Source organism: Talpa europaea (assembly GCF_964194135.1).
Source record: "Talpa europaea genome assembly, chromosome: 13".
Lineage (NCBI taxonomy): Eukaryota > Metazoa > Chordata > Mammalia > Eulipotyphla > Talpidae > Talpa > Talpa europaea.
In genome coordinates, this window is record NC_140080.1 from 41,734,346 (window position 1) to 41,759,441 (window position 25,096).

The 25,096-nt window shown below is 49.7% G+C and overlaps 1 protein-coding gene across 1 annotated transcript in view; it reads left to right on the forward strand.

The window, feature by feature from the left end:
• Positions 1-2,138: 2,138 nt before the first annotated feature.
• AFAP1L1 (actin filament associated protein 1 like 1) overlaps positions 2,139-25,096 on the forward strand; it is a gene marked incomplete at both ends in the record, with an annotated part of 30,705 nt that continues 7,747 nt past the window's right edge. The window contains 16 exons of the mRNA XM_084252640.1: positions 2,139-2,192; positions 2,276-2,306; positions 2,436-2,564; positions 3,429-3,512; positions 4,164-4,261; positions 5,340-5,448; positions 10,216-10,314; positions 10,965-11,176; positions 13,182-13,361; positions 15,209-15,298; positions 15,789-15,870; positions 16,109-16,261; positions 18,477-18,688; positions 20,553-20,698; positions 21,559-21,631; positions 23,333-23,444. Coding sequence (XP_084108766.1) covers positions 2,139-2,192; positions 2,276-2,306; positions 2,436-2,564; positions 3,429-3,512; positions 4,164-4,261; positions 5,340-5,448; positions 10,216-10,314; positions 10,965-11,176; positions 13,182-13,361; positions 15,209-15,298; positions 15,789-15,870; positions 16,109-16,261; positions 18,477-18,688; positions 20,553-20,698; positions 21,559-21,631; positions 23,333-23,444 — 1,864 coding nt within the window. The remainder of the gene's footprint in view (positions 2,193-2,275; positions 2,307-2,435; positions 2,565-3,428; positions 3,513-4,163; positions 4,262-5,339; positions 5,449-10,215; positions 10,315-10,964; positions 11,177-13,181; positions 13,362-15,208; positions 15,299-15,788; positions 15,871-16,108; positions 16,262-18,476; positions 18,689-20,552; positions 20,699-21,558; positions 21,632-23,332; positions 23,445-25,096) is intronic.

The following is a 25,096-nucleotide window of genomic DNA, read 5'->3' on the forward strand; positions in this document are numbered from 1 at the left end:
GAGAATGCCCACTGTATTCTCATTCTTTTCTAATTTGCACTAGTATTCAATTCTACTTGTTTATTTTCTAATTCCCCACTGGCCAGCCTGGCACATTATTAGTGCTTAGCAAAGATTTTAGAATTAATTGACTCTTAGTGTGCCTGTAAAGGGTGCCAGAAAGATTTGTGATTCCATTTGAAAAGGTTGCCTTCACCACCGCTGACATTGGAGTTAAAAGATCTTAAATAATTTTCTGCTTCAAAGAACCCTCACTGGCATGGCATTGCGAGGGCGGGCTCCAGCTTTGTAAACAGTGGGCCCGCCAGGCACATTGCACTTGGTCTCCAAGGGGAGCAGCGCCCCCTGTATTTGTGCAAATCATGCAAACTTGGAATCAGCCCACTCCACCTCTTTGGAGCTGTACAGCCATGCCTCGGCTGTCCTCGGCACTGTGTCATCTTGGCTTGGGAATACGAGTGGCCGCCTCTTTAGCGCCTCCCCACAGAGGGGCATGGAGATTCGATGGGACACATGTGGACAGTGTCCAGTGGTGAGCAGAGCTCATGACGGGGAGCTGGCCAGTTTTCAGCCTTTATTTTACTCAACAAATTTGAGTAAAAGTGGGAATGCCACAGAGAGACTGCAACATCACGTTTTTCTAAGAAGTGCCACTCTCTGTGTTAAGATTTCTATTTAAAAAAAAAAAAAAAAAGCCCTGGTGTGGTCTTCTGGTCATCCCTTCTCTCATCAAACACACACAGAGTGCCCACACTGAGCAGGCTCCAGGCCAGATGCTGAGGAAGCTGCTGTTCACAGCCCTGGCTATACTTTCTAGAGCCTCACAGCCTGCTGAGGAAGACAGACACAGAGGCACGTGGACCCACACCCCACAGGTCAGAGAGGCAGATTCTCTAAGAGGAAGCAGTGGCCCACTCGGGGTGAGCATTTACTATGGACAGGGCAAGGCGCTTTTCACACCTGGTAGAGTTAATCCTCACAGAAAATCCATGAGGCTGGTGCTCCAGACTCCCCCCTCTCCACTTTGCTAAGGAGGAAACCAAGTCATACATTAAGTAACTTGCCAAAGGCGCCATCACTAATGAGTGACTGTGCCTGAACTTGAAGCCAGACAGTCTGACTCTATGGCTGGTTCCCGTCAGCATATTGTAGCCCCTCATCCCTCCAGACCTTGTAACTACAAGTCAGGGGCTCACCACGTCCACAGGAGGACCCGGGGTGGGGGTCCTGGCTCTTCTGCATGTCTCCATGTAACTGAAAACAACTTATTTATCACTGAGCCTTAGTGTCTTTAATTAAGAAGCAGGGGTGATCATGGGACCTAGCTCAAAACTTAGTAGGATTGTATAAAATACTGCCAGGTGTTATAGTACCATGGTCTGCTGGCTGTGTGAGCCTGCAGAAGTTACTTAACCTCTCTGAGCCTTAGTGTCATCCTCCATATACTAGAACTAATGAAAGGCTTGATGTAAGATTTAAATGAGACTATAAGTATGAAAGGCTTAGCACAGTTCAAAATAATTGTTCCCCAAGTTTAATTTTTATGATTATGCACAAGTTGTTGGCAAGTTGCAAAGCTGGACAATACCTGTACTGTAATGAAGATGGTCTTTAGCTCCAAGGAAAACCAAGCCCCTACTCCCTATTGGGGACAGAGAGACATTAGTGACATCATGGCCTTGGCATGCTCCAGGCTTTAAAGAATTCTCCTTTGGACTTTGCAACTCCCTGTGGTCTTGGCCTGCAGAACGTCTGGGAGCTTCTCAGAAATGCAGACTTTCAGGTCCCACCACAGGCCCCTTGAGTCAGAATCTGCCTTGTGTCAACGTCCCCAGGTGATACCTGAATATATTCAAGTTTGAGAAATACTGGTGTGGCATGGAAATAAAGAATGGTGACCATATTTTAGGGCCTGGGATGGGAAGGGTTAATGTTTAGTTTGGCTTCCACCAAGGCACCGGAAACAGAAGTTTCCAGAGATTGAAATATATGATCAGATGGGACAGGAAGGCTTCCTTCCTGCCTGTGTCCTGACAGCCCGGCTGCAGCTTGGAACCTATACTGAGCCAGGGACCTCAATGAGGACGGACCCCTGGGCCTACAAAGCAGAGGAAAGGCTGGGCCAAAGGAAGGCCTAGATGCCCTTGCTCGGGGGCTACATGGGCCCAGAGCTGCCAGCTGAGCCCAAGAAGGTGAGTCCTCAGGCCAAATGAGACCTAAGGTAGAGCAGGAGGCCCAGAGAAACATCATGGTTAACTGAACATGGCTCTCCCAGGGGAGGCTGGGCAGCCAGCCCGGGGACAGCTGTGAGGGCCTCTGAGGTCGACTCTTTCGTCTGCCCGGGCCTGTGGCCTCACTTCCCTCACTGCAGTGAGTGGCGCAGGGCCGGCACTCAGGCCTCAGAACTTCACATGCCCCCGGCCCTTCCTCCTCAGTGCTGGAGCAGCTGCTTCCCGAGATCACCGGGCTGCTCAGCCTCCTGGACCATGAGTACCTCAGTGACACCGCCCTGCAGAAGAAGATGGCCGTGGCCTCCATCCTGCAGAACCTGCAGCCCCTCCCAGGTCAGCTCCTCAAGAGCCTTCCTTGCCCCAGGGCCCACTGGCGAAAGGATAAGCCTTGTAGCTGGCCCTCAACACTTTTCTGGTCTGAGCAGTGTCCTCATCTGCCTCAGGCCTTCTATGTTCTCCTCCATCCTCAGCCCGCTCCAGAAACAGACAGAGCACATGCATGCACATACAGACACAACACACAACACCCTCCTCACCTATATAACAAATGCACAGCATGCAACATACACTAGTGTGCATACTGCCCCCCACACACACAGTGCATCCTCACACGCACTTCACATATAATACACATGCCATGACAGCTCACATCGCACGCTGTCCCCTGCAGCACGCTAATACGCACACGCTACACCCGTGCCCCGCTGTCACTCCCATGGCTTCTTTCTCGCTGTCTGCTCAGCAGCAAGGCCTCCTCTCTGCCCTGGCCACTATACCCCAGGCCAGCCCCCAAGGTGGCATATGTGAACCCGGCAAGCTGTCCCTGAGTCCCCGGGGCTGGAAGGTCTGAGTGACGTGGTAGGAAGTCACTCTGCGCCTCATGTCCAGCAGACAGCGAGCCATCACCCTGCCCTCAAAGAGGGCGACAGGCAGCGTCCTGCCTGGCCTGTGGTCCCCAATCCCCTGGGCCTGCTGTCCCCAGCACAGCCCTCTCTCTGCCTTCTCCAAGGGGCCCAGGGGCTCCTTTCACTTGGAGAAGGAGGTCATCAGTAACCACGTCAAAAATAAAAACAAAGGGAAATACTTTAGGATGTGCACACTGTTTGCAAACTGAGGCTGTGTCCAGTGTGGGACAGAAGTCTGGGCGGGCGGGAGATCGGCTCCCTCCTCACTGCCCCGTGTCCTCCTTCCTTGCAGCCAAAGAAGTCTCCTACCTGTATGTGAACACAGCAGATCTCCACTCCGGGCCCAGTTTTGTGGAGTCCCTCTTTGAGGAATTTGGTAGGTGGCCCTCTCCTGGCCTGGGCTGGGAGCTGCCCCCTCATCACATGACCCTGTCAGTCTGTGGAAGGTCCCCCAGTTCGGATGGGAAATACCTGCCCCCGGCTCTGACACCACAACAGAGTCACATTGGATAAGTCCCTCGGCCTTTCTGGGCCCTGCCAGTCCCGAAAGTCCATTCTGGCATAATTATAATCGCCCCAGAGATGTGAGGAAAGAGGGAGGGGTGAACACAGGTCAAAGACGGTATAACACAAGGGGGGTCCTCTGGCCTGCTACTCCGTTCACCCCGAGTGGCCACCTGGTGGCAGGTTGAGAATCCAGCAGCTCTGCAGAAAGTGGAGCCAGGATGGACCAGTGTGGCGTGGTGGACCCGGGAGACTTCGGAAGGACACTGTGCCTGCACATAACCTTGAGAATTTCCCACGTCCCACAGCAATTGTTCTCTCATTTCATCCTCTGGGCGCTCGATGGGGCAGGGATTATTGCCAGCAGTTTACAGACGAGAAGACAGGATGGGGTCACTACTCAGCGTCACTAATGAAGGGGATGGTGGAGGCCTCCCGACCCCAATTCTAGTCCCCTCCTTCTCTGCCTGCTCTGCCATGCTCATCCTCAGATCCCTGTACCCAATGCCCTGACCTTCCATAGACTGTGACCTGAGTGACCTTCGCGACATGCCGGAGGACGAGGGGGAGCCCAGCAAAGGAGCCAGCCCTGAGCCAGCCAAGAGCCCGTGCCTGAGAAATGTGAGTCTTGGTCTCAGTTCCATGCCCTCACCGCTGTCCTATCGCAAGGGAGCTTACCCCGTACTGCTGGGGAAGCCCTTGTTCTCTCCTCCGGGTGGTAGTTAAGGCAGACACAGCGTTACGGCGGCCCATGTTGCTCTCCCCATGCCTGTGCTGAGTAGGGATAAAGTGGGGAACTGACTGGGCCCCTCTGCCCAAAGGACATCCCACCCCAGCCTCTGATTGCAGGAATACAGACAAGGAATGGCATATGCTCTGGATGGGGAGCTGGGGGACATCTGCCCTTCTCCTTTCTGCTCTGTAGCCACCGGTAGCCACCGGCAAGTTACTTACCCCCTCTGAGCCTGAAGTTTTCACCTACAAAATGAAGGATTGGACCAGATCCACGGTTCCCAGACTTGGGTCCATGGAATTAAGTTAAGGGGCCCATCATCACATCAAGCATTGTCTGTTGATTGCATAAGTCACTATCATCATCACCATCATCAGTACCAATTATTGATCACTTACTGTGTCCTTTATACGCTCACAGCAGCTGAGGTTGGCACGACTGTTGTCCAGTTTCATAGGTAAGGAAACTGAGGCTCAGAGACAGTGACATGTCAGTGTGGCACAGTAGCAAGTGACAGACCTTAACTGTAAAGCTGGGGTTCCAGGCCCAGAGCCCCAGGTTCTTAGTGCCACTTAGCGCCTCCCAAATGGCAGGTCTCACATTTACTTGTCCTGCTGTTCCTCACTCATATGCAGGTTCCAGACGCTGCAGAGTTCACAATAGCTGTTGATCATTCTGCTTGTGCTCGGTCTAAAGCACAACTGCTTCTATGTGGCAGTCCCTCAAACATGTAGGTATTGCTGAGGAACCCAATGCTTAAACAGTTGGTGAAAGAAATTCAGGGTCAAATAAACTCTCCAGGTTTCTCAGCTCTGCTTTGCTTCAACTCCATTAGAAACAATGTTTCACATTCTAGAGCCTCAACCTGCCTTCTGGGAGATCCTCCCCTCCTTTTACTCTACCTGACCCCCCTCCTCTACCAGCCTGGTGATCTTGGTCTCACATTCCTCCTTTGTCCCTCTGCAGGCCACGGACCTACCTCCACCACTCCCCAACAGGCCTCCTCCTGAGGACTACTATGAGGAGGCCCTTCCCCTTGGGCCTGGGAAGGCCCCCGAGTACATCAGCTCCCACAGTAAGTACAGGGCTTGTCTCCTGAGGCTCCGGGCCTGATCTCCCCTAGGGTCCCCCCAGCCAAGGCCACTTCTGGTGGAGGGGCTGCCTGAGCACCTGGCCTCCCCAGGCAGGGCCTGCTTCGGGGGCCTGGGTTCTCATCCCAGTTGGGTGAGGCCTTGGACACCTCTGCTCTGGGCTTCAGTCCCCCTACCCTGAATATAGGAAAGAGGGCCTAGATACACACGTATCAATGCATCAGGATGTAGGAACATGGCTGACTGATGCCACACAGTCCTAGCACTGAATCTGGTGCTAACCTGAGTGGGTTGGTGAAATACTTTGTGTTTTGGGCCTCCCCAGAGCTGCCCGCAGCCTCTGCAGCTCCGGTTCCATCCCCGGCCACCAGACGAGGGTCCCACATGGCGTGCAGACCTCTCCTGCCGCCCGCTACTCCCCTCAGCAGTGTACTTTCGTCCTTCTGCCTGTTCCGCTCCCCGCTCTGGCTCTGGTGAATTCTCTCACCCTCCCGCACTTCTGACTGTACCCAGTGCTTGTATAAATAAATAAATAAATCTTAAAGGGAAAAAAAAAAACCATTAAAAAGAAATACTTTGTGTTTCAGCAGAATCATATCCGATAGATGGATTCAGTTATAAAGTCAGTACATAAGATTAAAAAGCTTGTGGTCTAAATCAGAGTGTGGACACCCAAGAATTCATGAGATGTTGTAGACAGAAGAGTTAGAAGTTTTATATATGTTTACTTGAGCACATCTTTTTAAAACTTATATATGAATGTTTTGTAGTATTTATAATCTATTTTTTTTAATAGAGGCATGTTTTATTTGTTTGTTTGTTTGTTTGTTTATACATGCACTGGGTACAGTCAGAAGCGCGGGAGGGTGAGAGAATTCACCAGAGCCAGAGCGGGGAGCAGAGCAGGCAGAAGGACCGAAGTACACTGCTGAGGGGAGCAGCGGGCGGCAGGAGAGGTCTGCGCACCATGTGGGACCCTCCTCCCGTGGCCGGGGAGCAGCTTGGGATCGAACCGGCGCCGCAGAGGCCGCGGGCAGCTTCGCAACCCAGCGCTCAACCGCTGCGCCACTGGGGAGGCCCTTATAATCTATTAATAGCGTATTTATAATGAGTGTACATGTGCACAGGTAATTTGTACATAAATATAAATGTTACATTTCTACATTTTTACTGATAGGTGAGGAATGAAATCATTTACAGGTACAAATTACCTTTGAAAAAACCTCTCTGAAATCAGCCACAATGGAGTCTTCTCTTTTGACTGTTGGTTTCCTCCAGCATTGCAGCTGGGGCTTAAGAATCAAGATATGTCATTTTTGAGAATCAGATGTGTGTCCAGCTTGGGCCTGGGGACTTAGCATTCCACACAAAGAGCTACTACCCATGTGTAGGGGCAGGAAGGGCACTGAGCAGGTTTTCTGATCCAGCAGACGGGTAAAGGAGAGTCTTGGAGCCCTGGGTGGCTTTCTCAGGCTTTTATTGAGCTTGACATGCAGTGCAGCAACCAGGTACATGGCAGGCAGGAGTGCCAGGGGGCCAGGAGGCCAGTAGGCTCCAAGCCCCAGGCAAGTCTTCACTCTGGGCTTCTCTGGCTTCTTTTTGCCCTTTCTCTCTCCTGCCTCTGCTTCTGCTTCTGCTGGTGACTATCTGAATACTCTTTCCATGGCCCACAGAAGTAAACAAGACAGTTTGCAACTATGTAACAACTGCAGGTACCCCATCAGGCAGGGGCAATCCTAATGGTAGGAGGGCAGAAAGCCTGAGAAACCATTTACCCTACATCTTGGTTTTGGGATGATCCCACAGGTGAAGTTGAACTAGGGCAAGACAAGGTTTGTGCTGCTGTCCCCTCATTCTGCATCATGGTGGAGCATTCTCCAACCACCAAAAGCAAATACTGTACGTCAGTCTGTGCCAATCCCAAGTGGTTCCAAGTGATAGTCATAGAAAAACAATCAGACACAGAATACTGCCTAGTACGTGGTTCTGTTTGTTGTAATAGGGCACACAGTCACCTGCATTTATTTTAACACATCCTCTAGGCTGTGCAAGAAACTCTTAACAGTATTTTCCTGGGGGAAATAGAAAGATATCTGGGTGAAGGGAACCTATTTTCCCTATTATGTTCTTTTATACTGATTGTACTTTTCACTGGGGGTATATATTTTTCTTTATCGTGGTAAAAATACATGTAACATAAAATTGACCATTTCAATCATCGTAAAGTACCCAATCAGTGGCATTTAGTGCCTTCACAGTGCTGTACAGGCATCTGCACTAACTCCAAAATACTTTCATCAGTCCAGAAGGAAACCCTGTCCCCATTAAGCACTCACTCCCATTTCCTTCTCCCCAGAGCGCCTGCCTAACACCGATCAGCTTACTGTTTCTATGGATGTGCCTTTTCTGGATATTTCTTGCACATAGAATCATATAATGTGACCATTTATGTCTGACTTTTCTCGCTTAGCATCACGTTTTCAAGGTTCAACTGTGTCATTGATGCACCAGTATTTTTTATGGTCAAGTAATATTCCACTGTGTAGCTAGACCACCTTATGTTTTAACATTTGTCTACTGATGGATGCCTTTGGGTATTGTGATATATTATTTTTGTGATCAGTAAAGTAGTAAAAGTAAAGTGAAATTATGGAATAAGAACAGATTATCAGCAGCCTTGATAATCCGGGGATCTGTGTCACCAAAAGCAGTTGTTTATGTGAAGCAGGTGACTTTATTTTATCCACTCAAAGGCAGGGAGGAAGAAGGGATGCAGGGCTAAGACTCCTCCACCTCCAAAGAGAGCTCACTCCCCTCCCCATGGGGCAGAAAGGTTGCCTCCCTCCAGCAGTGGGGTTCCGGTGGGGGCAGGAGGGAAGGGAGGGTCTCAGGAAGGGCCAGGACCTCTTCCAGGGAAAGAGCGCCAAACCCATCAGGGAGTGTCCTTCCTCTCACAGTGTGGGGCCCTGCCAGGTGTCCAGGCACTTTGGCCTGTGTACCCCTTCTCTTCCCCACTGCAGCTCTTCCTCCCCCACCCTGCCTTCTGCCCTGACCCCCATTCCACCTCTCAGGAGATGTTGCCAGAAACTGAGACCTCAGAGTGCCTACAGGGCAAGGCATGCTCAGAGCCTCATTTGGGAGCCAGAACTGGGGTCCCCATCACTGGGAATTTGAATGCTGCTGACCTCAGGAAACAGATGGATTATGGGGGCTGGGAGCCCAGAGCAGTGGTTGAAGAACTGTGCAGTGTGGAAACGAGTTGGACTGGTGAAGGAAGGCTTCCTGGAGGAGGGGATGTGCACTTGTCCCCCAAGCTGGCCACCTCAGCCCTCATCCAGGTTCAATCATAGCAAATGTGTGTGACCTCAGTTTCCTCTTCTGTAAAATGGGGCTGATAGTGACCCCCTGTGTTGTGGCAATGGAGGAGATGGCAGCCATAGTGATATCTGGCATTTGTCTTGCGCGTCTATGTGCCAGGCATTGCGCTGAGATTTCATGTGCTTCAGATCGCTAATTCGGGGGGGACTGTTTGTGTCACATTATAGCTGGAGCATCTGAAATGCAGAGAAACTGTTTTCTTTCAAGGTCACTCAATACAGTGGCAATGGATTTGAACTCAAATCTGATCAGCCTCAAATCACGAGCCTTTAACCACTGAACTTTAAGGTGTTCTCCAGAGACCATCTGCATTAAAATAACAATTTTTAAATATAATTCCTTAGAATTCAGTGTACTTTCCATTTTCACATATGTTTAGAAATGCCCTGTTATTTTTGTTATAAATGAAGTGCCTCAGCCCAGTCCACCCCAGTAAATCAGATCCAGGATAAAGCCCAGGAATCTGCATTTTAAGCCACAAACCATTCCCCTGTAATTTGATGCAAAATACAATTTGAGATATCCCAAATGCCTGCATTGTACAGTCTCCCAGCCATGAATGGGAATGTGTTGTAAAAATTCAGTATAAGCCGCTGTTTTAGTCATGTTGCCTGCATTACTATTATCTCCTCTAGTCCAGTTCCTCTTCACAGTATAGAAGGAGAATCACTGTGACCAGGGGAGGGAGCTGTATCAGCACATGCTGCTTAATGACATTTTGGTTAGCGGGAGACCACATGTACGATGGTGGCTCCAAAAGGCTGTACCACATTCAGCCCAGGTGTGTTGTAGGCTATACCATCTAGATTTGTTAGTTGCACGCTATGATGTCAGCACAAGGACAAAATCCCCTAAGGACATTTCTCAGGACGTATTCCTATCTTTAACCCATATATAGGCAGAGCATGGGGGTGGGGAGGAGATGGAGGATGGGTCTGAACCCGGGCGTCCACGACACCACTCTCAACAGGACAGGGGTCAGAGCTGGGACCAAGAAACACACACAGTCATACACATTCATGCTTGGGGTCACTGAGGAGGGGCTGACTACTCTACCTGGAAAGTCAGAGGAAAGACCTTTGAGATGGGTATTGAAGGATAAGTAGGAGTTCTCTAGCAGAAGCTAAAAGAGCACAGGGAATAGCATCAACATAAACCTAGAGGCATGGCAGGGCCCAGTAAGAAATACCCTGGTAACAGGAGCTCAGAGGGCATGAGGCGAACCAGAGCAGGTGAGATACAGAGGAGCAGCCCTGCAAGAAGCCCTCTCCCTCCTCCCTGAAGAGGGGCCAGTGTCCAGAGGCATCCCTAGCCCTGACCACTGGAGTCTGCCTGCATTTGTCCAACGAGTGGCTCCTCTGCCAATCCCACAGATGGCTGCAGCCCCGCCCACTCCATCATGGATGGCTACTATGAGGACGCTGACAGCAGCTACCCTGCCACCAGGATGAACGGGGAGCTGAAAAACTCCTGTAAGTACTGGGTGGGCACACAGCTGTGTTCTGTCCTCCAAGAGCCAGCCCGGACCTGCCCCATGGCATGTAGGTGCCCCCCGCTTCTCATCTTGTGGGGTCAACCCAGAGACCCCAAAGACTTTATTCTCAGTGATCCCAGGTTCAGTGGAAAGGCCACTGGCAGGGGAGTCAGAAGTCCAAGCTCGAGCCCTCACCTGACTCGTGGTGACTGACCTTAGGCAGCGCTTTTTCTCATAGAGCCTCCAGTTTCTGCATAAAACCAAGGGTTTGCTGGGCGCTGTGAGGTCCAACTAGGCATGAATATGAAGATGTCATGACAAGCTGTGGCCACTCACCAGGAGCTGGTCCTCATCCAGTGCAGTCATTGGCTGAATACCCTGCTTTCACGGACCCTCACAGTAGCCCAATTGGGTAGGCACTGCATGGGCCCCGCCCATTTTACTGCAAAGAAACTGAAGCTTTAAGAAGCAAAATGGCCAAAATCACAAAACCAGTGGTAAATCTGCAGAATACAGTGCAAGTGGGGTTTGGTGATCACCATGATCACACCTCACGCCCACCCCTCATGGCCCCATTGGGAGAGGGTCACCCGAAGCAGGTGCCTCCAGGGCCATGGCCCGTGACAGGTCCTTCCCTGGGCCCTGCAGACAATGACTCTGACGCGATGAGCAGCTCCTACGAGTCATATGATGAGGAAGAAGAGGAAGGAAAGGGGCCGCAGCCCACGCACCAGTGGCCCTCGGAAGAGGCCTCCATGCACTTGGTGAGGGATTGCAGGATATGTGCCTTCCTGCTGCGGAAGAAGCGCTTCGGGCAATGGGCCAAGCAGCTGACTGTCATCAAGGAGGACCAGCTCCTGGTGAGTGGCCACAGCTGTGTGCTCTCAGCCTCACATGGCTTTGTGTGTGTGTGTGCACGTATACACGTGTGTGCACATGCATATGTCAGGGGGTGGGGCATGTGCATTCAAGGATATCTACCTTTATACCTCTGGACTTGCTTTGTGCACAGAAACACAAAGCCTGTGCTTTGGTGATTGAGGCTCTCCCACTCAAGCAGAATTTCAAAAAAAGAAAGCCCACAAGGGGGTGGGGAATAATTCAAAGACCTGATATAGACTTGACTAAGTTTTGTTTTGCCATTAGGTAAACTTTCGATCACTTTCAAACAAGCTGATTATTTTTCATGATTCAGGTTAATATGTTTGTTTATAAAACTGGAAAAAAACAAAATGAAAAGTGATGTTTTGAAAAAGCCATCTCTAATTCCATTGACCAAGAACTAGCCATGGTTAAGTTTTCATATGCATATCTTGGTCCTCATGTCCATACATCTGTTTTAAATTGAACGCACGCACTGCTTGTTACTATAGAACTTAATTTTTTATGATTTTTAAAAATTCACTATCTCTCATTGCTAGCATTTCATAAAAGAAAATGTACACTTATTTCCAAAGTAGGAGGAAAATTCCAAGAAAAAAAGTGATACTTCTTTACCCAAAAATCTGTTGACACACCTTACCCAACACATCCATTTGAATTGCGGCCCTTTCTTACCCTGTAGTAGCGGGAAACCATCCAAGGCCAGAACCAGTCTTAGGGTCTCAACTAATTCTTTTGATTCCTTATGTCTTCTATTTTTTTTTTTTCTTGCCTTATTGCACTGGCAAGGACTCTAGCACAATGTAAATAGAAGTGGTAAGAGCAGATGTCCCTGTCTCGGTTCAGTCTTGAAGGGAATATTTAAACAATTTACTATCAAGGCTGATGTTTGCTGTGAGTTGTTTGTAGGGGTGCCTTTATTACACATTAAAAAAGTGCTCTTCTGTTCCTACTTTACTTAAGAGTTTATATTAAAAATAGGTTTGGAATTTTATCAAGTATCTTTTCTGCTTCTACTGAAATATGTGGTTTCTCTCTCTCTCTCTTTTTTCTGTTACTCTGATGAATGATAGGGTTGGTTTTTGAATGCTAACCCACTCTTGCACTCCAAGAATAAACCACACTTGGTCTTGACACAGTATGCTTTTGATATGTGCTCTGGATTCTATTCTAATATTTTGTTTAGGGCTTTTGCAACTATAAGAAGTTTGTCTATAATCTTTTTGTAATGTCATTGTCAGAGCCTGGTATTAAGGTAATGTTCACCTCATAATAAGATTTGGTAAGTGGTGCCTTCCTGGTGGCACAAGGGGTTAAGTCTCAGCACTATCAAGCTGTCAGCAGCCACTGCAGCACAAGTTCCATCCCTGGCCAGGGAGCTACCCACACATTAAAGCAGACCTGCTTCCCTGAGCAGTATATTTCAGTCAATTCTCCTGTTCTGCTCCCCACTCTGTCTCTGGTGAATCCTCTCACCCCCTACACCTCTGGCCTACATCCCAGCTCTTATATACATTAATAAATAAAAAATAAATCTTTAAAAAAAGACTTGGGAAGTGAAAATTATTATTTATCAATGATTTCCCAAACCCAGTCCTCCATATCTGCTAGAATCCCCTCTTCCACATTCCTGCCATGTAGCCCTTGGGCAGGGGGCTGGCTTCTTCCCAAACCAGTCTTTTTCTTGTCTGGCTTAGACTAGAGTGATCTAGTATTGTGCTAAAATCTGCCTCTTCTTAAACAGGTAGTGGTGACCCTGGGGCTCCTTTATAGCCTTTGGATTTTTAAGATTGTCCAAAGATGCCCCCCTCTCAATCTCATCATTGCCAGATTTCTCTTCTTTGGGGTGAACAGCCATAGACCCTGTTCTCATGTAGTGCTCCCCACTGAGCTAGGTAGGGGAGGTCTCTGGAGGGCATGTCCAGCTCCTCGGTGTTCCACCCTCCCCTCCAGGAAGCCCTCACCCCTTCTCTCACCTTCCAGTGTTACAAAAGCTCCAAGGACCGGCGGCCACACCTGAGGCTGGCACTGGACACTTGCAGTGTCATCTATGTTCCCAAGGACAGCCGGCACAAAAGGCATGAGCTGCGCTTCTCCCAAGGGGCTACCGAGGTTTTGGTGCTGGCTCTGCAGAGCCGGGAGCAGGCCGAAGAGTGGCTGAAGGTAGAGTACAAGTCCTCTCCCACCTGCCCTCCAACCTTTCCTCCTCCCTCCCCAGCTTCTGACCTCAGTGGAGAGGGCTGCTGTCCCTGAGGAGCAGGCCTTGGTCAGGGGATGGAGTCAGCACCTTGTGTATGGCTAGGGCTTATGTGTGCAAATAGGCCTTAATGTTTCCCAAGACAGGAAAAAGACCTCAGGCTGGAGAATTATGTACCTTCTAGTTATTTGAATCTGCTTCCTAGTATCCCCACTGTGGGCTTGTCTAGCTTGCACTTGTATACCTCCAGTAACGGGGAGCTTATTATCTGCAAAGCAAGCTGATGTTATCATTAGGTCAGCAAATCCTTTTTCTTTCCCTTATAAAAAGCTCCTGCCTTGACTTTGGTGAAATGTGTACCCTTGTCATACCCACCAATGGTCCAGCTTCTGCATCTAGAACAATTAGAGTGAGCACTTGCTCATTATGTGTTTGCACCACCAGTTGTGCTAAGAGCTTTATTCTGTGACCTCATTTAACCTTCACAATGGGACCATTATTGCTCCCACTTTACAAGTGAGGAAACTGAGTCATGGATTCATATTTAGTAACCAACCGGGAAATCTCCTAAGGCCATTGGAGAGAGGCAGAGTACAAGGAGGGAGGACTTAGGCAGCACACAGGCGAGCTCACGTCTCAGGCCAAGCAGTGCTTACTGGCCAGTGATCTCCTGCAGATGACTTCGCCTTGCTGCGCCTCACTTTCTCTTCTGTGAAATGGTTCTTGTAAGGATTCTAGAGAGCATGTGACACAGCCCACTAGGCAGCAGGCACACCGTGGCTGTCAGTGGCTGTGTGATGGTGGTGACGTGGCCGCCCGGCCTTCCCTCAGGTCTCCATCCCTGCATCCTGCCTCTCTTTCACTCTGATACCGTTCCCTGGCCACCTCTGATTTTCCTGCTGGAACAAAGAAACCAAACACCTCCCTCCCCTTCCTCCCTTCCTTCCTGTGATAGCCTGCTCTCCCTGGAATGTTCAGTGTTTCCCATTACTGCCTTTGTCTCAGGAGGGGAAGGAAGGGAGAGAACCAGCTTGCTGGGGGTGCAGAGGGGGAAGCGATCTGTGCTCCAGGGACCCCTGAGTTCTCAGAAGAAGCCCTAGACCCAGAGACCTGCCTTGACCTCCCCATCCTGAGACACTATTAGCCCAGAGTTTAAGACCTGTTAACCTGGCTTCTCCACCGAGCCTCATCCTCATCTGTACCTTGGGGATCACGTGGTCTCTGCCCGCCGGGCTTCTGTGGAGGTACAGTGGAATAATCCATGTAGAGGCAACTGAGAGGTGAACCACAGGCAAAGGCCATTATTTTACAATGTGGAAGCTTATGCTGCCTGACCTTAGAGTTTGAGTGCCCACCCTGGCTGCCCCCCACGGATGGTCCATGGTGGTCTCATCAGCCAGTCCCTCACCCTCACGTGAGGCATCCAGTTCACAGGGTGAACATCCATCATCTCACTGGTCCTCAGAGACCAAGGAAATGAATTAACAAAGGACCAGTAGCACCCCCAGAAGAGAGACAGGGAAACTGAGGCCCAGAGCAGGGTAAATGACTTTCCTAAGGCCACACAACTGTGTACCTTGGCAGCAGGTATAGAAGCCAAGCCTCTTGATTCCTGGACCCAGTCTTTTCAGTTCAAGTGACAGGTTCTGGAGAACCTTCTCAAACCCTGACACTCCCCTACAGGTGTGGTTGGAGATGATATCAACCCATCTCTTCTGTCCCCTGATCCCCCACTGCTCAATGGCCCTGACCACGCAGACCCTTCACAGCATTCCTGCCCACCTGCCCACAGGTGTGCGTTCTCTCCACACAGGTTATCCGAGAGGTGAGCAAGCCCGTCAGAGCAGAGGGAGTGGACACACCCAGATCCCCAGTCCTCCTGTGCAGGCTGGACCCGGACAAGGTACCCTCTGTCGCAGTGGGGCTCCTCTGAGTCAGGGAGGGAGACTCAGCACTGGCTGTGCCCTGGTGGTGTCCTGTAAGTCCCAAGTGCCCAGCACAGAGCTGGCACAACAGGAGCAGCTCAGGAGAAATCTGACTGAGTGAATGAATGCCCATGTGCAGGGGCAACTTCCTAAGTCCATTGTGTTACATTAGCATCCCATTCAGTGCCCGCCCAGCTCCCTGTCGCCTGCCTAAGGTATTGATTGCAATGCATTGTAATTAATTGTCCTGCTCTCCAAATAAACTGTGAGGAACCTGAAGACCCAACCACCCTAAGTCACTGCTGTCCCCCAGGTGACACCTGGCGTGGTCCTGGTAGGGGTCGGCCCTTCATAGTTGTTCGTGTCTACTCTGACCAATGCTTGTTAGCTAGCCATCATGTGCAAACTGAGCCCAACAGAGGGGGCTCCTACTGTGCCTCTGATGTGGGGCTGTCTGTTCCTTTTTAGAGACTGTCCCAAGAGAAGCAGACCTCAGACTCTGACAGCCTGGGCATGGCTGACAACTGCTCAAGTCTTGGCCGTGAACATGGTAGGAGCCTCTGGGGCCTCAGGTGTGAGAATGCCAATCTGGGGGAGGCTTGCCTGGGGCATTCAGTGCACAGTGGGGGCTGACCTCTCTGGAGGCCTTCTAAGGTGACCTGCCCTTCCACAGCTGGAACTGTGGACCAGACCCTGTGTACAGGCTGAAAGGGCAGAGGGAGGCTGGGGTAGATGGATCTGGGAATTGGGGGTCCCTACAGTCCCCTGACCCATCTCCATGGTAACAGGCAAGGGGAAGAAGAGCAGCCTGGCAGAGCTGAAGGGCTCAATGAGCAGGGCTGCGGGCCGCAAGATCACCCGCATTATCAGCTTCTCCAAGAAAAAGGCGCTGGCTGATGACCTGCAGACGTCCTCCGCGGAGGAGGAGGTTCCGTGCTGTGGTAGGTGCCAGAATTCACATCCCGCCTTCCGTCGCTTCTCCCCACGAGACCCTAACGTTCAGCAGAACAAGCCACCTGACCCCCTATCTTTGTACTCCCGGGGACATTAGCTCAAATCACTGCCTATGTCTGGGTCTGTTCCTCCACCACAGTGAGAGGGGAGTGTTTCTCTCCCAACATGGAACACGCCAAGTGTGTAAGTTAAATGCCAGTCTTTTAAAGAAATTTCTTGGATAAACATATTTCAGCACTTTTCATTAAAAAATGCCCTTAATGTCAGTTAAACATAGTTTAGAAGGGAAGACATGTTATTTTGTTCATGTCAATGCAGTGGTCCACATATGAGAATCCAATAGAAAAGTGTATATTTTGAATCTATAGTAATAGGTCTGCTAACCCTAAGAAAAAAATGTTAGTGGGCCTCCCGGGTGGCGCAGTGGGTTGAGCGCCGTGCTGTGAAGCTGTCCGCAGCCTCCGCAGCCCCGGTTCAATCCCCGGCCGCCTGCCGGGTGAGGGTCCCACATGGCGCAGCAGACCTCTCCTGTCTTGCCCACTGCTCCCCTCATCAGTGTTTTCAGTCAGTCTCCCTGTTCTGCTCCCCACTCTGTCTCTGGTGAATCCTTTCACTCTCCCACAACTCTGGCCTGTACCCCAGCTCTTATGTAAATAAAAAAACATTACACATTCTTTTCAGCCGATGAATACAAGCATGAGGTGGTAGAAAATAAATTTAAAATATTAAGAGGAATTGAGGAGATTCCTTCCCCTGAGGACTGTGGTGTTACAATTCCTTATCTCAGCTAGAAGTGTCTGTTCCACACGCTGCCACCAGGTGTCAGGATCAGCCATTGTTTCCTGCCTTGCAGTGACAGTTTTGGTATTGGGGGGAAGAAAGGCAAGAGGGAAGAATTGTGGCCTTCATTTATTTTACAGTCTTCCTGCCCTACTCACGGAGCCTGGGAGGCCCAGAGCCTGTGCCCTTGTGTGCACATATAATCAGCGTGTCAGAGACAGGAAACTGGAATCCAGAGTGAGGCCAGGATACGTGAGGTCACACTGAGCCTCCTTTCCAGCTAGAGTGCAAGGGTCTTCCCGGAGCATTGTCCGGAGTGTAGACCCACCTGCCACTTTCATCCCTGACCTTGGGTTTCCCCAGGGCGCTATGGGGGGCGGGGGGAGGGGTGGGTCACATTGATGGTCTAGCCCTCTCAGATGCTAAATAACAAAAATTCAGCCAAGTTGATTTTAAAGATCAGATTGATTTTATTAAACAGCTCTTGAGTAGGGCAGCATCTCTCTAGTAAGTAGGAGAGTTCCAGAAAACTCCACAAAATGAAAGGTTTTATTATTTTTTTTTCAGCTTTTGAGATCCAGAAGATCTTTTTTTTTAATTTTTAATTTTTCACATCATTGTTCATTTTTAAACAGCCCCTCAAGTGCAGTCCCCATAGAGTTTCCTTCCCCAATGCACCCGTGCACCATCACCTCAGTCCCCTGTGCTCCTCCCTCCCTCCCTCTGATCTCCCTCCCTCCTCCCCCCCCCTGCAGGATGTCTGTGATTTATGATTGTCAGTTTTTGTTTTGTTGTGTTTTGTGGTAGTAGTAGTATTTTTACCCTGATGTCTTATTTGGTTCCCCTATATTCCTGCTATAAGTGAAACCATCTGATATTTTTCTTTTTTCTTCTGGCTTATTTCACTGAGCATAATTCCTTCTAGCTCCATCCACATTACTGCAAGTGGCATGAGTCTATCTTTTTTTCGATTGCTGAATATCAGTATTCCATTGTGTATTTATGGCATCTTCTTGATCCAGTCATCTATTTTTGGGCATTTGGGTTGTTTCCAGGTTTTACCTATTGTAGATAGTGCTGCAAGAAACATAGGGGTACAGGTGTTCTTTTGAATCAATGTTTATTAAAATGGCCATCCTACGAAAAACAATTTACAGAAAGGTTTTATAAGTAGAGAGAGGATGAGGTAAGAGAAGAGGGGTCACGTCAGGCTTCCCTTCCTACATGGAATGTAAAGGAGGTCATCTCACCTTCCTTTGGGCAACAGAAAAGGTAACTTGATGGGTGCTGACCAGAAAATTCCACACTTACCCGGCAAGAGTCCTTCACTGGGGGAGATTGAGGGCCAGTTAGTCCGGGGGCGGGCTTGGGTGGCCTCAGCCCCTGCGCCTCCACCCAGCCTGTGGTTTCCTCTCACCACAGGTTATCTGAACGTGCTGGTGAACCAGGGCTGGAAGGAGCGCTGGTGCTGCCTGAAGTGCAACACACTGTATTTCCACAAGGACCGTGCAGACCTGCGCACCCACGTGAACGCCATTGCCCTCCGAGGCTGTGAGGTGGCCCCGGGCTTTGGCCCCAGGCACCCCTTTGCCTTCAGGATCCTGCGCAATCAGCAGGAGGTCGCCATCCTGGAGGTGAGAAGGGAGAACCTGGGGTCATTGGTGGCTGGAACTGATTGAGCTGGGCCTGGGCCTTGGGTCCTGTCTGGGGACTTTGCACTGACATTATGGGGCCTGAGAAAGGAGGGGGAGGCCAGCTGTTGCTGAATGACGGAGCAGGGTCACTAGTTAAAATATAGGATACTCAGGCCTGCCTGGTGGTGCAGGGATTAAAATCTCAGCACTATCAAGCTATTGCCAGCCACTGCAGCATGAGTTCAATCCCCAGCCAGGGAGTTACCTACAAGGCGCAGCAGATCTCTCTTGTCTTGCCCGCTGCTCCCCTCAGCAGTGTATTTCAGTCAGTCTGCCTGTTCTGTTCCCCACTCTGTCTCTGGTGAATCCACTCACCCCCCACACCCCTGGCCTATATCCCAGTTTTTGTATGCATAAATAAATAAAAATAAGTCTTTAAAAAAATAAAATACAGGATACTCACATTTTTGAATTTCAGATAAAACAGCAAATGTTTTTAACTTGAGTCTGTCCTGTGCAATATTTGGGACATGCCTATACTGGAAGTTTGTTTATCTGAAAATCAAATTTGACAAAGCATTCTGCATTTTCATCTGCTAAATGGGGCAACCCTGGAACCAAATTGTTTATCCTCCCTCATTTTGAAATCCCAATCCTGGAAGGCATCTCGTCTGATTTTACCCCACTGGGCTCTAAAATCCCCTCTTCAAACCATCCCCCAGAGCCATCCCCTCAGGTCAACCACTGCCCTCTCTTCTGGGGAGCTGGCCCCTGCCATCAAGCAGCTCTGAGTTTTAGGGACCTTTTCCCTATATTGAGTTGCGATCTTTCAAGCTCCACACCTGTTCTGCCTACTTGTGTTTTTCGAGAACCCATTGTGATGTCAGACACACATGAAGTGCTCAGTTAAAGTTCAATGAACAAACAGCTGACGCAAGTGCGCTCTCAGGGCAGCCACCCATGGTGACCCCGTGGCACCAGCCCTCTTCCCTGAGGCCATTCAGGATATGCTGAGTCTCCCTTTTCCATGTCAATCCTGTGGCTATTTGGAATTTAAAAAGCTCACACTGGAGGAATATTTACAGAACTACTCTTCACATTACAGATAAGGAAACTGAAGCCAGGGCAGCCAAGTGCTTTCTCTGAAGCTCCACCGAGGATCAGCTGCCTCTTAGTCTCATCCTAGAACTGAAATCTGGCCTCTTGCTCTTACTGGCTTTGCCCAGTATCCACTGCCTCTCTCCATTCTTCAATTTACCTCTGTAACTCTTATTTTTGAGAGTTTAATGAGTTTCTTGCCTCTCTTAAATTCTGTACAGCACTTTCTGGCAAAAAGTCCTTCCTTTATTCAAATTTAGCAATTGCATGCTAAGTTGATTTTATAATAATGTTGCTTACATGAGAACTAACCAAAGTGTATTTAGTTGACCAGGAATTCCTTGGAGATTTTCCTGTATATGGTACTATATTGGCAACTATAATATTTAAAAAAAAAAAAGATTGGGTTATGTGAGAAATAGCCTCCTCTAATAAAAAGTAAATATTTAAAAAAAAACCTCAGGGAAAGGCCAAATGTTGTGTTCCCATCTAAATGCCTGGGAAGGCTCTGACGATAGTGAGTAAGGTATCTTAGAGAGGAAGTCAGGCAAGGCCTCCCAGAGGAGATGGCTTTAGAGCAGGGATCACCTGGATTTCTGGATGTGTATTGTAATCTCGTTCCTGTTGGGTCCCTAAGTTTTGGGTTCTGGGTCCAGTTTGATAGGCTGTATTATAACATAATATAATAAGGGTTTGGCTGAAGTGAGCAGAGAGCCAGAGGTCCTGACAATGCCAAGTGGACTTGGCCTGTACCTCTCTCCCTCAGGCGAGCTGCTCCGAGGACATGGGCCGCTGGCTTGGGCTGCTGCTGGTGGAGATGGGCTCCAGAGTCACCCCTGAGGCGCTGCACTATGACTACGTGGATGTGGAGACCTTAACAAGCATCGTCAGCGCCGGGCGCAACTCCTTCCTGTAAGGGTCTACACCCTACCACCCACAGCGGCCCAGAACCTACCCTGTCTCTGCTCCCCCAGGGCCTCTGAGTGCTGCCTTGGGCACTAAAAGGAGAGTGAGGAAGGGCTGAGGGAGAGTCTCTTCTTTGGGAAGTGAGAGTGGGTTCCTGACTTTTCAAGAAGGCAGGAGGAAGCTAACTGAGGTAGCCCATGGTCAGGGGACACTGTGGATAGATGGAGCAACCATGGAGAAGCCCTTTAGCATAGTAGCCTGGGCTCTGCTCTCCTGACACCAAACTGTATAGGTTCTCGTGCCCTTGGGCATCGGGCCTGCATGGGGTGGTACATGAGTTCAGCTTGAGCTGGTCACCTGCCAGTTTGGAGCCTGTTTTCTAGAGTGGAGGTGCTGAATTACCTGCTTCTCAGCGTGTAGAGGGGGTTCTCAGCATGTAGAGCCAGGGGGCTCTGCCTCTGAAGCCCTCAACACAGCTCCCTGGCAGGGAGATTATAACTAACCTTCCAACCTCCATTCTTCATTAAGAACTGTGGCCCACAGCTGCCCACAGCCTCTGCAGCTCCAGTTCAAACCCCGGCTGCCGGCGAGGGTCCCACATGGCACACAGACCTCTGCTGCCGTGCCCGCTGCTCCCCTCAGCAGTGTATTTCCTCAGTCTGCCTGTTCTGCTCCCCGCTCTAACTCTGGTGAATACTCTCGCCCTCCCACGCTTCTGACTGTACCCAGTGCTTATATAAATAAATAAATAAATCTTTAAAAAAAAAAAAAAAAAAAACTGTGGCCAGAATCAAATGAGAGAGGGGACAGGAAAGCACTGCCAGCTGCAACACTTTGTAGTCATCATCACACCTTGTATTTTCCAGATATGCAAGATCCTGCCAGGATCAGTGGCCCGAGCCCCGGGTCTACGATGACGTCCCTTATGAGAAGGTGCAGGTATGGTCCCTAGGCTGCAGGGAATGTGGCCACTCCTTAGCGCCCCTCCCTTTCTCTCTTCCTGTTGCTTCCTTTGCCACAAGAGACCATTTTCATTTCAGCAGCAGTGGGAGTGGGGGAGGAGCCTCATCACAGACCACGGCCCAGACCAAAGCTCCTCTGGCAGGAGCAGTTAGGAAGAAAGGGCTCTGTGAGCAGCACAGCACTTCTCCAGTTTGAGCGAGGCGTTGGCCTCTCTGCCTCTATTTACCCTTCTGTGATCCAGCTGATTCAGTGGTGTCTTGGGGAGACGCTAACTGGGTCACCCGCACAGGCCTTCCCCTGGTGGCACCCACAGTCCAGGCTACAGCCCCAGGATAGTCTCCCTGTCTTGCTCATTAAAGCAAGGAGATGGCATTTATTTATAGTGAGGCTTCATGTGACCCAGACTGCTCCTCCCCCAGGAGGGCCAGAGAACCACACTGATCAGATGCACTTGTGCATCAGGCCTCACAGCCAGAGGGGAGGAGGAGGCTGCCAAGATAGCGAATATGTTTGCAGGCCGGGCCTCTGCCCTGGATGTTGCTGGGCGACACTCTTGAGCTGTCACTGCTAGGACTCAACAGTCGTTGTTGAGACTCAGATGAGGCAGTACATGCAGCTTGAGATTGTTTTCAGTTGCAGAGTATAGTTCTTAAGTTTGGTACTTAAGAACTTGGGACTCAGGGCTGAGTCGAAGTTACCTTGGGCTTCACTTCTCTGGTCTCACTTGCTGGCCCCACAGAGATAGGCAAGAACTGAACGAAATACAGAGAACTTAGCACAGGGCCTGGACATCAGAAGGACTTACAACCAAGTAAATAGTACTGTTGTTTTCAAAATCATCACTCTGTTACCTTGGTATCATGTCCCATTCCTGGTTTCCTGAGCCTTGATGGGATTTTATGTTTGTAATACTCTTCATAAGTAACTGGATAGCCAGTCTACTAGTTACCTCACTTCTCCCATTGGCTAATCTCATCAATGACTTTTCTAACTGGTGACTATATATTAGCAATTCAGAAAATTTGAAAGATTGGGCCTCCCCTGTTGGCGCAGCGGTTGAGCGCTGGGCTGCGAAGCTGCCCACAGCCTCTGCAGTGCCAGTTCATTCCCCGGCTGCAGGTGAGGGTCCCACATGGCATACAGACCTCTCCTGCCGCGCCCGCTGCTCCCCTCAGCAGTGTATTTCCTCAGTCTGCCTGTTCTGCTCCCCGCTCTGGCTCTGGTGAATTCTCTCACCCTCCCATGCTTCTGACTGTATCCAGTGCTTGTATAAATAAATAAATAAATAAACAAACAAACAAATAAATAAATAAATCCTTAAAAAAAAAAGGAAAAGAAAATTTGAAAGATACTTCCAAAGGATATGTAGACAAAAATAGCCATGATTTTTTTATATTTGATATAGTCCCAAAGTCTTTAAAGACTTCCTAATTTTTCTCGTGGCAGATTATTCCAGCTTAGGGTTGCCTTCTCCTGCCTTCACAGGAAGGTTTAAAGGCCCAATGATAGGCTACTTGTGAGAATGGTTTATAAACTGTTGAGTGCTGTACAAATCTAAACATGAAAGGCCGGGGTCTCAGAGGCCCCACAGTGCTCACCCACCAAGCTTGGTCTAGACCTCTGTGTTGGTGCGTCTGAACCGACCTGCACTTGACTTTCCTCCCCCATCTCCACCAGGACGAGGAGCCTCCGCGGCCCACAGGGGCCCAGGTGAAGCGCCATGCCTCCTCCTGCAGTGAGAAGTCCCATCGAGTGGACCCGCAGGTCAAAGTCAAGCGGCATGCCTCCAGTGAGTTCTGAGGGGCTGGGGTGGGACTCAGAATTGATTTCCTTCAAGGGTCAGGCAGGCAAGTAAATGAATAAGCTGAGGTATGAGAAAATAGTCTAGACTTTGATCAAAGGCAGCTGGCTTGTAGCCTCAGAAGGGAAGAACAGGGAATGGGGGGCAGGGGATTCTAAGAACCGGGAGCCCAGAAATCTAGGAAACATGTGAAATTACTTATTTAATATTGGCAATTAATTTTTAAAATGTTAACACTGAATAAGGCTAAATATATGTGTATGTATGGATATATGTAAACATACCTAAGGGGAGAAGCGGAGAGAGCTAACCATCTGGGGCAATCAATGAAAGGCTGAGCTCACCTCGGCGTCCCAGCCCGGGCTCTGCCTAGCAGCCCGCAGGGGCTGGTGAATTGCCTGATGGGTGAATTGCCTGATGGCCACACTGCACAGTAGTGACCGTGCACCCAACTCTATGGTAAGTGCTATTTGATTTCCAATACTAACCTCTGCTCCTGCATGAGCACACCCGCTTCCTATAGGACAGCATTTTCCAAGTCTTACTGCTTTAACTTTCTTCCCCCTGTACCAGAACCAAGTCAGGTTCTACTGTTTGCTTCTTAAAGATTTTTGTGATGCTTTTCTTTCTGAGAGCCCCATGTCACTCATACAGATAATCCCTTCTGGGAGTCAGGAGGCCTGGGCTCCTTTCCTCACTTAATCACTGAATCACTGTGTAACTCTGGGAAAGTCCTCTCCCTGTGTGAGTCTAAACAGTGACGCTCATAGGCACTGGAAACACAGGGCTTGGGGGATGTCTGTTTAAACTCAAGTAAGCGTGTGAGATTAAAGAAATCACAAAGCGTGAAAGAAGAACCTAACCAAGATAACAAAAGATACTTCAAATCAGATCTTATATTGGAGCCCATTTTCTAAGAGACGTGAAAGTGGAGCTGCTCTGGTTGGGGACTGGAGGCCCACTGAGCACCCCACCCCGTCCAGCAGCCTGGGAGCCCCCACTGTGAATCAGAGGCCCCTTTGCAGGGCAGTGGAACCACGGAGCTAGTCTAGCAGCATATTCAGATGAAGAAATTAAAAACCATATAAGCAAAGGGTCTTACCCAAGATTAACCAGTAAGTATTAATTACCTATTACTATAATATTAGCCAAAACTTAGTAACTAAAAATATAAGCATATTCTGCATCACAGTTTCTCTGAGTCGGGAATCCAGAGTGGCTGAGTTAGGGAGTTCTGGCTGGGCTCTGTCATGAGGTGGCCATCAGGATGTCGTATGATGTGCCGGAGGATTCCTTTCCAAGATGGCACACCCTCAGCCTGGCGAGTGTGTGCTGGCTGTGGGATGAGGCCTCAGTTCCTTGCCATGAGGACCACACCAGTCGGCTGCTTGTCCTCATAAAGAGAACTGGGTTTTCCCAGACCAAGGGACCCAGGAGGGAGTAACAGGGCAGAAGCTGCAGTGTTTTGTGACCTCACTTTGGGACGTTCATGCTCTGTTTTCTGCCTTGTCCTAATAGCACGCAGTCAGTCCTGCCTAGCATGGGAGGGGACCACAGGAGGACATCAGTACCAAAGAGAAAGCCTCATGGAGGACAAGTGGGTTGCTGGGAAGGGTATAGCGTGAGCAGCTTCATAGACC